This window comes from Trachurus trachurus, assembly GCF_905171665.1.
Source record: "Trachurus trachurus genome assembly, chromosome: 16".
Lineage (NCBI taxonomy): Eukaryota > Metazoa > Chordata > Actinopteri > Carangiformes > Carangidae > Trachurus > Trachurus trachurus.
Window position 1 is genome coordinate 4216462 of NC_139902.1, and position 17291 is coordinate 4233752.

The 17291-nt window shown below is 42.9% G+C and overlaps 1 protein-coding gene across 1 annotated transcript in view; it reads right to left on the bottom strand.

Annotated features, from left to right (window-relative positions):
- Positions 1-17291, bottom strand: part of dpy19l1l (dpy-19-like 1, like (H. sapiens)) — a 46352-nt gene that overhangs the window by 21046 nt on the left and 8015 nt on the right. The window contains exons 6-9 of the mRNA XM_083989782.1: positions 8192-8285; positions 7875-7932; positions 5046-5137; positions 1693-1792 (exon numbers count right to left, since the gene is read on the bottom strand). Coding sequence (XP_083845908.1) covers positions 1693-1792; positions 5046-5137; positions 7875-7932; positions 8192-8285 — 344 coding nt within the window. The remainder of the gene's footprint in view (positions 1-1692; positions 1793-5045; positions 5138-7874; positions 7933-8191; positions 8286-17291) is intronic.

Below are 17291 nucleotides of genomic sequence, written 5' to 3' on the forward strand. Positions count from 1 at the left end.
AAAAGCCTCTCCAATATGGGCCAGTCCCCTGGATATAGTATACTGTATAAATATTTGTCATAGCTATAACGTTTAAACACATGTCAAGTTTTTTTAAACACGTGTAATCAGTGTGGTTTAAATAAGCTGCTTCATGAAACTAGACATGGGCGACGTAGGAGTTACATTTCCTTGATGGAGTGTTTTCTCTCAGCAGCTGAGGGAGAAAATGTTACAAATTAACTTCTGTTAAACTGTGATGAGATTCATTATCTGTGGCTGAGATGCCTGTTAGAGCCACAGCCCACACAGCTCATTATCTCTAATTAGTCTCACCTTTACAGTCTTTGGATGTGGCCTGCATATATACTGTGTGTGCGTGTGTGTAAATATATATAGTTTGTGTATCCACGCCACATCGTGGGCACAGATTCAGCAGCTGATTTATTGAATATAACACGATGTGGAATTAATACTGCATGAACTGAAATAAACTGCACATCCACGGCTGCACTGTGCACAATATGACTATGAGCACATTCAGTGTGTCAGGTCAAAAACATAAAACTGATCATTGATGGTGGTGGGTTTATTACCAAAACAAACATGTTCCTTTACGCCTTAGGAATATGATTTGTTAGTCGTTCTTGATGCAAACAATGCACAACAATGTTGTGACACATTTTACCTTTATCAAAAAGAATGCAGCTTCTGCAACATTGCATATGGCCACATTACAAAAATTACAAATGATTTTGTTGCAGTTTTGCGCTGCCATGACATGCAATAATGAAGGGACGTGAGTGTTCACGAGCGCAGAGATCATTACTGTTGGTCGTCTCTCACTTTCTAGACTGAGCAGTGAGCAGCAGTTTGGTTTAAACACACACACAGCGGGTGAGGAGAATGGGTTCAAATAGCAGCTTAGAAAATATAACAACAAAGACATAATAGCTGTTAAATAACTTGTCTCTTGTTTAAATCCCTGAGGGAGGGGCCGACGGCAGCGTGGGCTAAACTGCAGACACTCACAGCTCTGACCCATTTGTTCTGGAGTCAAGGTTGAACCTGCAGCTCCTCAGTCTGCCAGCCTACACTCTTTGACTTATTACTCCTCTGTCTGAAATAGGGATTCACTGACCAATACTGTATGTTTTTTTCAAGGCCTATACCAAATCCTGATTATTAGTGCTCAAGGAAACCGGAAACCGATATTGATTTGCAGTAAAAGTGAAAATTTTGGTGGAGAAAAGAACACCTTGGATTAGACTGAATACAGTAAACTGTTTTTGTGCACTGTGAAAATCTGTGATGAAAAGACCTTCACTTTTTGTAGAATAACACAAACTCCAACACAGATCTTGGTTCAGTGGGTAGGACACTGTTACACAGCCGAGAGTGGTGAAAAGAAAAAGATGATGCTGATTATGATAAAGTGTTATTTATCAATCTGAAAGAACCTCAACTCAACAGTCTGAACTAAAATTAAGATTTTAGATGCAGATTCTTCCAGTTTATGTTAGAGCTTGATGGAGATGTAAATGCTGGATCCCTCTGTCCCTTTTCTCTTCCCCGGTTCTTAATTTCTTTGCCAACGTCTCAACTCTTTCCCTCTGCTCTCTCCCAGTCTCTATTCTCTCTTTCTAATCTCCTCTGTCCAATCTCCTTTCTTCCCACATTCCCCCCTCAGTGTTTCTCTGGCGCTCTGTTTACCTGGGTGAGCAGCACAAACTGGGCGAACTGCCAAGGCAGCATGAAGCACAAATTGGAGATGCCCAGAGCGACCATGGCCGTCCTGCTCGGGTTCCGTGCGCTGGGGGGGGTAGAGAAAGAAAAAAAGACAGAAGGGAGGAAGGAATAAAAAGAAATAGATTAGTGAGAGAGAGTGGGTGTAAGGGAGATAAAAGAAGATGCATTAAGACGGCTGAAAAAACACACACACAATTTACTGAGCATACTACAGAGACTTTTTTATGTAGTGAGAAATACGACTGAGACTGAGCTACTGTTGAATCGATATGAGTCACAGTTTACTGACGACGCGAGGTGGCGTCCGCTGGCTCGAGTGCACAGAGAAGATTACTGGTCTGTGACAAGTGCTTTATCTGAGCAAAGAGCTGCTTCAGTCAGTGCAGCGGGCTGACAACAGAGGCGAGCTTCACTTCACCCTGGTAATTACCACACAAAGGACAAACGGTTAGAAGCTGTAGCTGCTGCTGCTCTGAGAGGAAACAGCTCTGTGATCGGTCCGTTATTTCGCACTTTTACGATTCAACAGGCTGTTACATGGAAAGAAAAACACAGCCCTTTAGCAGTTTTCTGATGGATCCCCTCACTGCAAATTAGGCTCATCTTCAACAAAATGCATTTAGAAACATAGCTGAAGCCAGTTAGCAGTACATGTTTCTGCCTAGGCTTTTAAATGTTGATTCAAAATTAAAAACTTGACACAATACAACAAATAAATCCGTTAAGGCTGACATGCAGGTGTGATATCAGTCATGGGTGATATGGCATATCACAATTTCTTTACATTGATGTTTAACTAGGCCTGCACGATATGAGCACAACGTGCGATGACAACGTTCAATATTGCTGATGGTATGATTTGCGATAAGCAAATATTTAACTGTGTATGTTAAACGATAGTTAAAAATTTTGGCAAATTCTCCTATTGCCATAATCCCTATAGTTTTAGTAGTAGTAGTAGTAGTAGGTTCATTACCTTTAATTGTCGGTGCAAGCTGTTTTTAGATCGGCGGGGCAGAGACGTGAGCCGCAACAGAACCACACGGTACTTTCGCCTTTCCCTCATCAAACTAAATACACAATCCAACAACCCCAAAACACTCTCGTGGACAAGTTGTGACCTGCACATTCGCCACACTATGAAATAATTTTGTAACATTACGACCCATGAAGCAAATACTCGGAACTACTTGCGTTTTTGAAGTCACTCTGCCCAGCAGCCGTGTCTGGGATGTAGTTCCAGCTACGCATTTTCCTTGAAAACAACTCTGTCTCGTAATACTACATGATTGTTCCATAGCGTGGTGAATGTGCAGGTCACAACTTTCATTTTTCAGAGTTGTTGGATTGTGTATTTGATGAGTTTAATTAGGAAAAGCGAAAGTACCACAAGCCTCCGTTGCGTTAACTGAGCAGCTCGCGTCTCTGCCCCGCCGATTTAAAAGCAGCTTGCACCGACAATTAAAGACAATGGGCCTCATTCACCAATATCTTCTTAAGAATCTTCTTAGATTCTTTCTTAAGTTGTTCTTAAGAAGTTCCTTAAGAAAACCCTACGTCAGATTCATCAACGCGTTCGTAAGCCTCAGAATTGTTCGCAGCTGTGTTCTTATGCCATCTCCTCGTAAGTTGAGGGCGTGTGCCAGGTCAGTCTAATTAACATAGGATTAGCATAGGTAACGGCCCCATCAATGCCCGTAAAAGGGCATGAGACTGCAGGGCCGTGTGCAAACAGAGACCACAGGCACTGAGCAGAGAAGGTGGAGTGAGAAAGAAAGTTGAAATGCTCAAATGAAAATCTGGGAGGGAGCACCAGACTCCAAACGTAAAAAGAACTTAAGTAGTGAAGTGGCGCTACTGCGGCAGGAATGAAACAAAGAAACAAACAAAAGGCTTATATTTAGTTTATATTTTTATATTTATATTTAGGCTATATTTAGTAGCGTCAGCAGTAGATGCAGCTCTTCGGGTTGTTATCATAAATCATAAATATCATCATATTATCACCTATGAAAAAAAAACAGTTGTGTGTAGTGTGCACTGTTGCAGCCCACAATTAAGTGTCTATAATGTTTTTTAAGAGACTGCAATGATTTGTCAATTATTATTAATATATATGATTATTAAAAACATCATAAAAGATAAGAAAATAATTCTTATTCAAATCATATAATATCATACAACTGCAGAACAGAAGAAAACGCTATAATCGGTTATTTTTGCAGAAGTCTCAGCACTTAAAGTGCGTAAGTATACTCCTGACTGTTCGTAGATTTTGTTCTTAGTTAAGAACAAATTCTGGATAAGAAAACATTCATGAATGCCACAATCTTCGTAAAAACTTCGTAAGTAGGATTTAAGAACAAATTTGTTCCTAAGAACGGTTCGTGAATGAGGCCCAATGAACCTACTCCTATGACTATAAGGATTATGGCAATAGGCCAATTTACCAAAATGTTGAACTATCCCTTTAACTATACAGTTCCTGAGCCTTTCTGTTTTAAAAGGTATCCTTCTAATAGGTACCCTGAAACACTGACCAGAATAATATAAATAAAATATTTTAAGCATACTATTATTAAACAAATTGCACATGAATAATAAATCAATTATACATAAAGTTAATTTAACCCTCTCCTTCCTCATTGCATTCCAGGCAACCTTTTAAGATGTGTTTATCGTGCATGTTCATATCACAACAACGATGAAAACACCAAACTATTTCCCTGGATAAAAACGATACAACAGAGCATTTACGCCAAATAACCTTTCTGATCACATTTGAATCAGTTTGAGTAATTTTGCAATGGACATTTATGAAAAACATTCATATGAATAAGGGTACAGTACAGTACAGTACAGTAAGGGTATCTCAGGCTATTTTGCTTAACTCAAAAATTATCATTGGATTTTATGCTTTTCCCTACCATTATAAGACTTAGGTGTACATGCCCGAGTGTTTTTGCCCAGTGTCCAAACAAACAGAATGAATGGAATATATGAAAAACTAAATAAAAATCTCCACTCATATCCTTGAAGCTGCAGCTTTATATCACACTGATTTTACATACGGACCTCTACCTTCATAATATCAAACTGATGCTGTTTTGCACTGAGGTGATCTGACACGATCAAGCTGATTTGTATTAAATAAATGCATTTGCAGCTTCAATGAAATGAAAACACAGATGAAACAGCTTCTCCTGTGACATTAATCTGAGCTCTTAATGTGTGAATATGAAGAACTGTCCACTAAGTCAAAGACAAAGACTTCTAACGACGTGTGGTGGAGTGTTGTGGACTGATGGTGGGTTTACCGTAGGATGTAGGTGAGAAGAAGCATTTGAAGGACTAAGAAGGGATAAGCAAAGCTCTCTCTCAGGGGTGGAGTCCACATCACACGAGTGCTCTGAAAACACACAACAACACGTTAAATAAAAGTTATTAAATCCTGAGTTAACACATGAATTTGTGTGAAGACACAAAGATTAGAGGTGAGGAGGTTCACGAGTTCTTGGTGCAAACTGCTGAAGGCCTGGGACACTGCACAGAGCAGGACATGTGTTCCAGGTCAGCATTCTTCCAGCTGCTGCCAGATGTTTCTCACAGGTCTGACATTACATTGATCTGACAGATGTTTTTTTGTCGAAATTCTTGATTGTATTGTTTGTTTGTCAGCAGGTTGCGCTGTTTCACATAAAAGCTGAAAATGTTCATGTCTGATAGTAAGACAGCGTCCTCATCAGATCCTCCACTGGTATCGACTAAAATAAACCTTTTACTTTTTCCCCTCAACTCTTCATGAGTGTGTGTTTTTTCCAGCTCTGACGTCGCAAAGCTGCTCCTCTTCATGACAACCAGACTTAACAAACTAGAGGAGGGATAAATTAAATTCAGCTCTTATCAGGGCTGTGTGCTCTCCGTAAGCTGCACTCGGCCAAAGATCATCTGTGAGAGAAGAACCTCGCTCTGTAACACCACTGGAGAACAGACACACTCACTGCAGATCATCTGCTCCTATGCATACATCCAGTTTTAACATGTGTGCCGAGAATTACTGGAACAAACAACATAAAACATTTATGTGTTGTAAGTTGAGTGAGCACTGCGCTAATGTATTTGGTAGAAATCTGTGGTTCTCATTCAAATACCTCTAAACTGATGCTGATTTAACCATTGAACCCATCTCATGAGATTTAGATGATTTAGATGTTTTAGTAAAGAAAATGTTGGGAGCTGATGACCAACACAGCCAAACATTCTCTCTGAAGGACCCAACTTTGAGACAGATGTAAATAGAGGACTGGACTGCTCAGTGGGTAATCTGTGGGGGTGTAGTGGTCAGGGGACACGGGCAGTGAAACAAATAACTATAAAATCACTAAAGCAATTAACAGCAGATCTGACGATTTTCCTGCAATGCCGTTTGAAGGCTGCCATAGCTCCGTTAAAATATGAGATCGTCCTGTAGCCTTTTTGCAAATTAAAAAGTGTTTGTCTTGTATGGTGGTCTTGAATGCAGCATCATTCTGTGAAAAGCCGTCCCACTATGCCCATGACCAGGTAAAACTTGCTGCCATCATAAGTCTGATCACAGACGAGTGGGGGGGGGGTTCAAACGCTTGGCTCAACAGTGTCAGTGACAGTGTAGATCAGACTAGTTGTAAACTATGTCGGTTAGTGCTGTGCGATATGGACAATATTTTATATCCCGATATAGATCATTTTATATCCTGATGACGATATATATCCCGATATAGTATTCTTTCTTAAAATTACATATGTACAGGTTTTTTCCTGCATAGAGAATTTGGTGGCGTGGGCGGGGGGTCGTCATATCACAGCATCTACAGCCGTATCGCCTCGCTCTCTTTTTTCAATCCTCTTGTCAGCTCCAAACTCACTCGTCTGCACCTCGTTTACGGGCCACAGCATGGTTTTCTACACAACAGTTTTTTTTTCCACAACTCATGTGAAACAGTCACCTGTTACCATTACCATACCGACGAGCTAACGTGTCCTTTTCACTTTATCATCTCTCTTTCAGCGTCACGTTCTCGCTAAACACTATTCTGTAAATAAACACACGTGCTGCGACCGAACTACACAGCTGTTAAATGATTGGCTGTTTGCCTGTCACTCGTAGCGTCCCACATCCTTGAGTTTTACACTGCTGACATGTGTCACCAGAACAAACATGTCCTGCGACCCAGTAGCCTACCCCACAAGTTAAAATTACGATATAAACAATAGAGAGTTGTATCGTACAGTAGACATTTTTATATTGCACTACGATATATATCGTAATATCGCACAGCACTAATGTCAGTCAGTGTTTTCTGTGGCGCACGGTGGTCGGTCAGATGTACGGCAGCTTCAGGAGAGAAACCTTTTTCTATTTGCTAGGAAGCCTGTGATGATACATAGTTATTTATGAAATACATTATGTTGCAATGAGTTATATGTGTGGTAATGAGCAAAAAGCATTCTGGCACAATATAATTTTTGTTGGTGATGTTGATTGACTGATTAGCTATAGTTTCAATGTCTGAAACTATATGTGCACACATGGTATTCCATCCTCCCACTAAAAAAAAAAATCCCCACTTCACCACCGATACTCTGTATGAAAGCACTTGGCTTGATAAAGAGACAGCCAACTTGACCAGAGATCAGTTTTTCTGTCTCCTTGTCTTGACCACCTCCTCTACATAATGACACACTTCACCCTATAATCTCGCACAAAAGTGAGAATCGCAAATGTTCCCGAAATGTCACAGAACCCACGGTGGAAAGAGGTGAGCGGGGTGTCGGCAGAAGTGCGTGCCTGTTTGAAATGTCAGTGTATCGATCTGTAAGAAACAGAGACTCACTATTTGCTCTGGAGGAAAACTGGAGAAGAGGAGGTGGGAGGAGGGACTCGGCTTTTTGAGTGCCAGCCCAAAACAACTCTAAGCTCCTTTGAGGGCTTGAAATGAGCTCCTATTAACCACCCTCTGCTTCTCCGAGTGCTTTTTCTTTCGGAGTTTTACACATTTCAGAGGCTTACACCCAGAGAGGCTTGCACTGAGCTACAAAGCTTCGCCATTAAAAAAAACAAAAAATACTGACACAGATAGTGAGTGAGGTGGGGGTGACACACTCACCTCGCCGTGATTGAAGAAGAAACACATGGTGGTAACAATGCCGCCCAGTCGACTGCCACTACAGACAGAAAAGATGGGAGGAAAGGGGAAAAAACAAAGTGGGGATGTGTGATGAGAGAGGCAGATAGCAGCAGGCCGACTCAGAAAGGTCATCCTCCATCTGATCTTTCAAATCCACATTTTTTGTCAGATGCAAACAGCAAAACTGGATTTTCTGTCTAGGTGTGACAGCTGAGAGATGAGACGGATCATAAAACTCATCCTCCTGCTCTCCGATGCCTGCCGAGGCGCGACGGGACTGGATGGGAGGGAGATACCTGAGGTAGGCGCCGTAAACGAAGAACAGGCTCATCATCAGGCCGTTCAGCAGGAACACGCAGGCCACGTAGAAGTACGCCGGGTCGCCCATACCTGATACGCACAACACACACACAGAAAACATAAGAGACGGTGCTGAGCCTTATACAGAATGAAGGATTACCAAGACTGAAGCTGCTGGTGCTACAAAGACCAACTCATTTTATTAGACACTAAACAAAAGGACGACTCGACGGCGAGTGAGTAATCACTGATAAGTCATTTATCAAGCAAAAACATTCACTGGTTCCAGCTCCTCTGCAGCTTTGTGCGTCATTTTTAATGGAATAACTTTGGGTTCTGTGCAAAACTAGCTATTTGAAGACATGGGTTTTGGTTTGTGTCTGTGCTGAGCGGAGGCAGCAGGATGCTTCACCCAACACTGACAGCTGTGTGCAGACGTTCATGATCCCAGGAGGAGAAATCCTACTCACTGTCATGTTTCCTATTATTCACTTCACCACCAGCAGCAGGCTGACTGCATTAGTTGTTGATCAAATATTTGCAGAGTAATGACACCACTGTCACCTGGCAAACACTGGCATGCCGACACACAACAGTAAGACAGTGAACACAGTAAACATTACATGACATGTTTCCGAACTTCACAAACGAAGCCAGTTATGCTCTTCTGGAGGAACTGTACATTGATGGCGCTTTTCCACTAGTGCGGTACGGTACGGCTCTACTCTTTTTTTGCTTTTCCACTAGCCCCTAGTACCTGGTTCTTTTTTGGTTACACAACCCCACTTTAAAAAAATGCTACTATCCACTTTAAGGATAACCGGCTTTGGTTTGTGTAGTTCAGAAACATGTCGATACCATGGTTTGGGTGAATACTCAATTCTGACTGGCTGCAGGGTGTCCGTTAAAAAGGCTTATATGACACCTATAAGACGTTCCGGTCAAATTCCCTGATGATTCAACCGCTAGTTGGTAACCATGGCAACAGAGACTCCAAGCATAACGAGTTTTCTTCAGCGCATCGTCCTCTGACCACCATGTTTGTGGTAAGAAGTGCACTGGCCTTGTAAAATAATACTTTGTGTCACGTAACGTTAAGCCGCCACCTCACTTCCTATCACTGATCAACTATCAGGCCGTGACAGAGTTGCTGTGGCTCTTCACTGTGGACACAGTTGGTTTCCATGGCAACGCCTGCGGACGAGAGATATTAAATAGTCCGCTCAGCTGTGGCTTGTGAAAAACACATGATTTTTAACTGTAAAACACATTCAAGTATAAATAATTGTTGTAATATTTATTTATTTGGTGAGTGATCACATATCAGCAGAAAAGTAAGTGCAAAATTGCATTTCTGAGGTTTTCTGCCTTCAAACTGCTGTGAACCAAGGGCAGATCAAACTGGCAGTTTCAGACAGACTGGGGTTGACCGGTCATAACCCCAGGGCGGGGCGATAGTGCTACAAGCTCCCGCCCCGCTCTGCATCTGCCTCAAAACTGAAAGGCTGGACAGCTTGGTGTCTGGCCCACCAGGTTTTTTTTGTACACACTCTAGCGGTCCGCCACAGTCTTGTTTGGGTCCACTAAAGTCTCTCACCGAGAGAAAACAACCACAACAACAAAAGTTTTTTTTAAACAGCATTTCACCATCTTTCATCTCTGTCAGTCAGCCCCCCGTCCTGAACTCGGTCTCTCTCTTGCACTCGAGCGCACACACACACACACACGAATGGGGGGAGGGTGCAGAGCAGCCGCGTCTCCGCCCATCACTCAGAGGCGCATTGCTAATGAGCTGCTGGTGCTCTGCAGAAGGAGAGCCCTGGGAAATGGCACAGGTTTTGTGATTTTGGCTAAAAACTTAATAATAACAATTTAAAGACCACAGAGAATGCTTTAAAATAACTAAAAAGGACGGAGGGGGTCTTTAATGTCAATGTGTCCAGTTTATCAGGTATGAATGGACTTTGCGTCGGACAGTTGACACCTCCACGTCCATTCATTCCTGATAATTGGACACCTCGTCGGGCACTATCTCTTGTAACAGTGAACACAACAGGCTGATGTTATAATGAAGCTGACCCAGCTGCTTACATGGCTGTCAACTCTGCTGCCTACACACTGAACTTTTAGAGACAACAGGATTAATGGAAAAAATAAAACAACAGATCAATCAATTTCATTACTGCAATAGAAAACTGCTAATGAATAAGGAGACGACAGGATGAATCTAGGTTCACAAAACCTCCCAGAATTCTGCTGCACCTCCTCCTCGTCAACGATGTGGGAGTGATGCGAGTCTCCTGCAAACTGAGCTGCTTGCATTAGGGTGCAGTATAATTTGGAGCCCTCAAATGTGATTAAGTCAGGTCAGTGCAAAAATAGCCTCAGAAAGAGGTGGCGACTCTGCAAAGCTTCTGGCCAGGATGATAAATTCATGGTGCTCTGCTCCAGCGAAGAGCACGCCACACTGATCCCCTGCTGCAGCTGCCTGTGGCCTCACTTGGTTTTCAGCCACATTTTTCTCTACTGTGATTTCATGTCAGCTCCAAAACACCATTTACATACTATCCCTCACTCACACACACACACACACACACACACACACACACACACACACACACACACACACACACACACACACACACACACACACACACACACACACACACACACACACACACACACACACACACACACACACACACACACACACACACACACACACACACACACACACACACACACACACACACACACACACACACACACACACACACACACACACACACACACACACACACACACCACCATTGTGCATGCTTTTATCTCCTCACACCTTGATTATTGTAACAGTCTATTTTCATCAAAAAGCTCTGAATTGACTACAACTCGTACAGAACTCAGCAGCTCGGCTTTTGGTACCAACGAGTATGAACGCATCTGTTTTAGCTTCTTTACGCTGGCTCCATGTTTGTTTCAGGATTGATTTTAAAATTAAATTGTATGAATTACTTTTAAAGCTCTTCATAGTCTGGCTCCAGATTACATCTCTGACCTTTTAACCCCTTATGAACCACATCATTTGAGATCCTTGGGCAGTTTTCACCTCTGGAATGACCTGGAATGGTCCGAGGAAATAAGGTTATTTTAAGTCTTTACTTAAAACATATTTCCTTGTATAGAAGTTCCTGATTTTTATCATTATCATTCCTACTGGATTTTATTTTCTTGTTTTAACTGTTATCCTCATTTTCTGTTATATATATTAAGCACTTTGTTCTCCTGTTTGTTAAGTGCTCTATAGATGAAGTTTATTATAAGTATTACTATTATTATTATTATTGTTTTATATAATGGCTCTGTAAGCTGTGACATACAGTACACATACAAAATATTATCCAGGGGCTAATGATGTATTAATTATTCACTGTATCACAACACAAGAGCAAATGAGCTCAAACTGAAAGCATAGTGCAGATGTACAACCTGCAATACAAACACTTCACACAGCAAGAACTTTAATAGAGAATAAAACTCCATCACCCAGTGAGGGATCATAGAGACCTGGGGCCGTATTCACAAAGAATCTTAAGGTTAAAAGTAGCTCCTAAGGGCCAAATTTAGGAGCAACTCCTAAAAAAAAGTCTTAAATTTTGGACTCCTAGTTTTTTAAAATAAAGCCGTTTCAGGGCTCCAGACTAACTTTTTTGACTAGGAGCACAGTGGCCCCTAACTTAAAATTTTAGGAGCGCAAGCAGAAAATTTAGGGGCGCACACCGAAATCGACTTGCAAAGTAAATTTGCACATTTCCTCTAATTTTCACTGTATTACTGATAAATATTGCATAAATGCAGAAACTATAATGTTTTAAATTCACATTTTATTGTGCAACAGTTTAAATATTGAAAATATCAAGTTAATGTTTAGGCTGCACTGACCAATAACAGAACAAGTAGACACACCACTTGTGGTAAACTCATCCTAGAACAGATCCCCCCCCCCCCCCCCCCTCCTTGGGGGATAAGGTGCCTGTGTAGGCCAGCCCTCGTTGGCCTCCTTGTCTGCTGACCCTGACTGAGCCACATGTACACGGACTCCTTGGCATCAAACTCGTCGACACCCCCCCCCCCCCCCCCCACAACTTCCTCCGCACCGCCCCCCCAAAAAAAGGATCTATCGATCAACAATCAACAATCAATCAATCATTTCCGAGCCTAGTCTGTGCAGCGCGTTCTGCAGCGCGAGTCAACCTGCTTCGTTGCCTTGTGACGATTTGAGTACCGCTGCTGAGAGCGCGAGCATATTATGGGATGTTTAAGGTTTGTAGCGAGCCGTCGAAAAAAAAAAATGCAGGTGACACAGCACACACACACACGCAGGTCACCGGTCTGTGTGTCTCCTGCTGTTTCACACGGAGCTGCGCTGTGGAAAGACGTCTCCTCCGCTCCGAGATGTAGAGAAGAGAAACACACGTTTCTTTTCACACGAGCCAATCACAGTGGTCATTAAAAAAAAAAAAAAAAATCGGCAAATTTACTGGTCGCACATGCGCGAGTAGATGAAAAATTTACTCGCACTGTATCAAATTTTAGTCGCAGTCTGGAGCCCTGCGTTTTCCCACTAAAATTAGCGGGTCGACGCGGGTTTTTTAAACGCGGGTCGACCCGCTAACAATCGGCATTTGGCCCCTTTCCCATTGACCAAAATGAGCCGAGTCTGACCCCCCCGCTGAGGGATCAGACAGAGCATAAACCAGTCGCCCCGCTCTCATCCGCGGTGCAAGAGACACACACAGTCATGCCACAGCCGCCCGCCGCGGAGTGTCCGTCCGCCGAGGCAGACTCTCTGGCTGGCTGACCTGGAGCACCAGGACCGCGGAGGACAGAGAGTCTGCTGCGGCCGGATGACGGACGTCCGCGGCACAACACGTCTGTTAAACAGACTGTCGCTTCTTTTCTTTTCTTTTTTTCTATCGTTTTTGGTCAGTGTTCTCTGATCTTTTGATCCCAGTCTCGGATGAGAGCAGAGCGGAGCAGAGCTTTGTTTTGGTACGTGATATGAGACGCGACCGGCGCGATGACGTAGCGTCACGTAACGTTCAGTGTCATCACGTAAATTAGCGGGTTGACGCGGGTCTGGCGTTCCCATTGCAAGCCGTTCGGAGCCGAGCCGATTAAAGGCGATTTTAACCCGCGTCGCTTGCCGAGTCGTTTGCTCGGTGCGCCTTTCCCACTGCCACCAAAAGCCGATTGTTAGCGGGTTTAAACGGGTTTTTTGGCCAGTGGGAAAGGGGTATAAGAGTAATTCACAAAGTATTTTAGGCCTAAAAGTAGCTCCTAAGTCTGGGAGAGCTTAAAAGTCCTCGTGAGGACTCCTAACTCAGTAAGACCTATTCACAAAGAATCGGAAATGGCTGCAGCCAGGCAAATGTATGGAGGACTGCGAATTGCTGGGGTGCTGGAGCACCTGCCCCTTTGCCCTTTGATGCCCAAAGTGCCTTTTTGTCTGTGTTTTTTTTTTTTTTTTTTTATCTACAACATTTTCGCTATAAAACGGGCGTAGTGACGGTGACGGACTGTCCAATATAGGCGTCACAACGGTCGGACCGAGGTAACTGCGACCGCTGCGATGCAGTCATGCTGATGTGAGCCAAAAATATTTTTAAAAAGTTGGTGGGTGCGCTAGACACATCTATTAGTAGTAATCGCTCACGTGATACGGGCAGCTCCTCCAGTAAACTAAACTTGTTGTCAGTCTGGGTTCGAATCCTGCTATAGGCCACAAATGTGGGTAATGCATTTTCTTTTCGCCGCCGGCACTCAACAACCAATCACCGTGTTGAGCGCCTCGAATTCGTGCACGAGAATTAACGTAATCCATAGCAACGGGGCGTCACCAGGGGCGTCACTCTTACTCTGCTCTTAGTGATTTATCCTTAGTAAGAGTAGGTCTCAGCGGCTTTGTGAATAGCTTTTAAGGAAAAACTCCTACGTAAAAACTTTTAGCGCGAGTTAGGAGCACTCCTAGCGGTAAGATAAAATGCTTTGTGAATACGGCCCCTGGTTTCTTACACTAAAGCTGAACTGAAACTAGAGAATATTTATTTGACATCTGGGTAAGTTTTACAGAATGTTCCCGTTAACTGGTGTGATAATTCGCAGCAGAAGATGTAAAATTAAATCCCACTGAGTAATAGGTTTTGAGTTTTGATGCAGAAACAGAGGTTCCTCAATTTGGACTTTAGCCTCACTCACACTCTTACTGGAACTGCAACAGATCATTTCCTCTCAGCACTACTGCTGGACAGAATTAGCAGGTAGACCGAGCAGAGCATTAAAAATATATGTGGAAATGTAAAGGTCATTACTGAGAGCTACTTCATCACCACGATGTGACTGGAAATTACTGGGGAAAATAAATCACCAATGCGCACCACTAACTAAAAAACACATCCATCTGTAGCTGCCTCTAACAAACAAGATGCATGGACTGACTGTGACAGTAAAGGTTTACTCTGGTCTGACCGTTGGCTCTTGTGCAAGGCGGCCGGTCCTGCACTGGGTTTATGTAAACACAGTGAAAACATTGACCCCACTGTGGCTCAATTCACTAATGAGACAGACAGAAACGCAGCTCAACAAAGGAAAACTGAAAACTGTTTGGTCTTGTTTACTAGGGCCCGACCGATTTATCGGCGAGCCGATTAAATCGGCCGATTATAGCCCGTTTGAAACTAATCGGTAATCGGCCAAAACTCGGCGATTGTCGCCGATATTTTCAGGAATAAAATGCAGGGAATAAAACTTGGTTTTACTTTGAAAAGATTCCCCCGCACCGGCGCCGACCTCATGACAAACTCCATCCACTACCACCTCAGTCACAGCAAACAGCAGAGTGACTGATCTGTCTCAAAACCAGTGTTGCCACTGGCTTTCTGTTTCCCTTTTTTTTTTTTTTTACCGCGGTCGGGTTGTGAATTAATTAATTAATGCTCGTCTCCGGCCGTGTTGGGTCCGAGATTCAACAAGCCGGTCGGGGTCGGGTTTTACCGTTATATACCGGCACGGCAGTATGCTCATTTATCACCAATAAACACAGTAGATGAGGGAGGGAGTGACTGAGCTGAGGCTGTGTGACGGGTGGGGGGGTCCGCGGCGTGGAGCGGTGCGGGACTCTGACTGCAGCGGGGACTATCATGTCTCTGCTCCGTGACACTGCTGTGAGACTGACCGCCGGTGAGCGCTTTGACACGGTGCCGGGCACGGCAGCAACCGCTGATCGCTTTTGATTGAAAAGAGAGAGAGAGAGGGAGAGAGAGAGAGAGACGCCGTGCCGTGTAAAAAAAACAACAACAAAAAAGTATCACGTGTCATGACTTCCTGTATTTGGCCCTTCAAAATAAAAGCCCATATTGATTTTGACTTCATTTTGACAAGACAGGGCTTCAAATGTTTTTTTTTTTTCATGCAACCAATCGACCAATGAAATTTTAGTCAGCTAATGATTTTTTGGTCGACCAGGCAGCCCTAATTTATATATTATATAATATATATAGATATATTATTATAGTAATACAATTTTAAAACTTAATTAAAAAAATAATAATAATCGGCCGATTAATCGGTTATCGGGTTTTTTCCCCCCTAATAATCGTAATCGGCATCGGCCCCAAAAAATCCATATCGGTCGGGCCCTATTGTTTACTCTCAGCTGGTTTACTCCTCAGGGAAATGTGTCTGCAAAAGAGAGCAAAAAATACTTCTGTGCAATTTCTTTCCCTCAGGCCTGATGTAATAATTACTGCTCCCCTCGCTGTTGCTGTGTTCTACCTGTTGTTCTGCCATTTGTTTCCCTGACTTTCAGACCCTAAGACTGTGTGAGTCTCTCTTATTGACGGCAGCTCTGAGATGTTTTGTCAGTTTACCCACTGGTTCATTATCATGTTCTCTGTCTTGTGTAGCAACATCTTTGCTTAAAGCAGAAGTAAGCGGAATGTTTGTGTTAATATAAGTTTTAAATAGTTCTATCTTCCGACAGCAATCACTTATATAGAGTGTTTGGTCTCTGCTGTAAGCCGAGGAGAAAACTTTCCTTGTATCCTACAACCTTTATCCAATGAGGAGAGAGAACGGCATAAAGGGGCGGTCCTCTCTGTGTGTGCAGCCAAGGGATGCACATGAATGTGGTGACGTAGGGACGAGGGCGGGGACTGCTAACTCCATCTGCTGACAGGAAGTTAGCCAAAACCACCGGATCGCTTACTTCTGCTTTAAAGGAACTAGAGGTGGTCAAATCAAGGGAGAACTACACGCTAATGTGTCAAAAGCTGTGTATAAAATAAGACATAAATGTGAACAACAGTTTCTTTGCCTTTCTGAGGTCGTTCTGCTGTTCAACATTAATCTGTGATTTATTTTACTTTGAGTTTGTTCTCTTGTTGAACAGATGTGTTGTATCATAAAATGTTTCCACCTCCACTATTAGTTTTTCTTCATCCATAATGTATTGTACGCTTTAGGACCAATGATGTGTTACTAATGTTGACAATAGATGATTTTATTGTGATACATTTTTCCAAAGCTGCATCTTTGTTCTTCACGTCGGGATTCCATACAACCTCTGAACTATACATTATCCCTTACACATAGACTTCTTTGCTGAGCTAGTGACTTTCTTAAGTTTCCACTTGTTGCCTAGCAACCTGGCAGACTTTTTACAGATTAAACAAACAAGATATAGTGTGTTAAATAATTAGTGAGACTCTGAGCCTCTGTGTCCAGTTTTGATGCTAAGCTGAGGCGAGGCGAACTTCTCTGTGTCCTTTCAGTCCTGCCAGCAGCCTCTCAACACTGTTTTTGGCTCCAATATAGCTTACATTGGTCGGATGTGAGACCTTATAGAGGGATGTGTGTGTGTTTCTAAAATCACGTCTAATCAATTGAATGTACCATTAGTGAAACATATCACTGCAAAAGGTCTGAAAATTGCAACTGTGACACTGCAGTTTGGTCTTTTTTTAATACACCTACAATTCTGTTTTCACTATGCAGTGTTCCCCACACATTCATTTATTCGTGGCAGGCTGCCACAAAAGA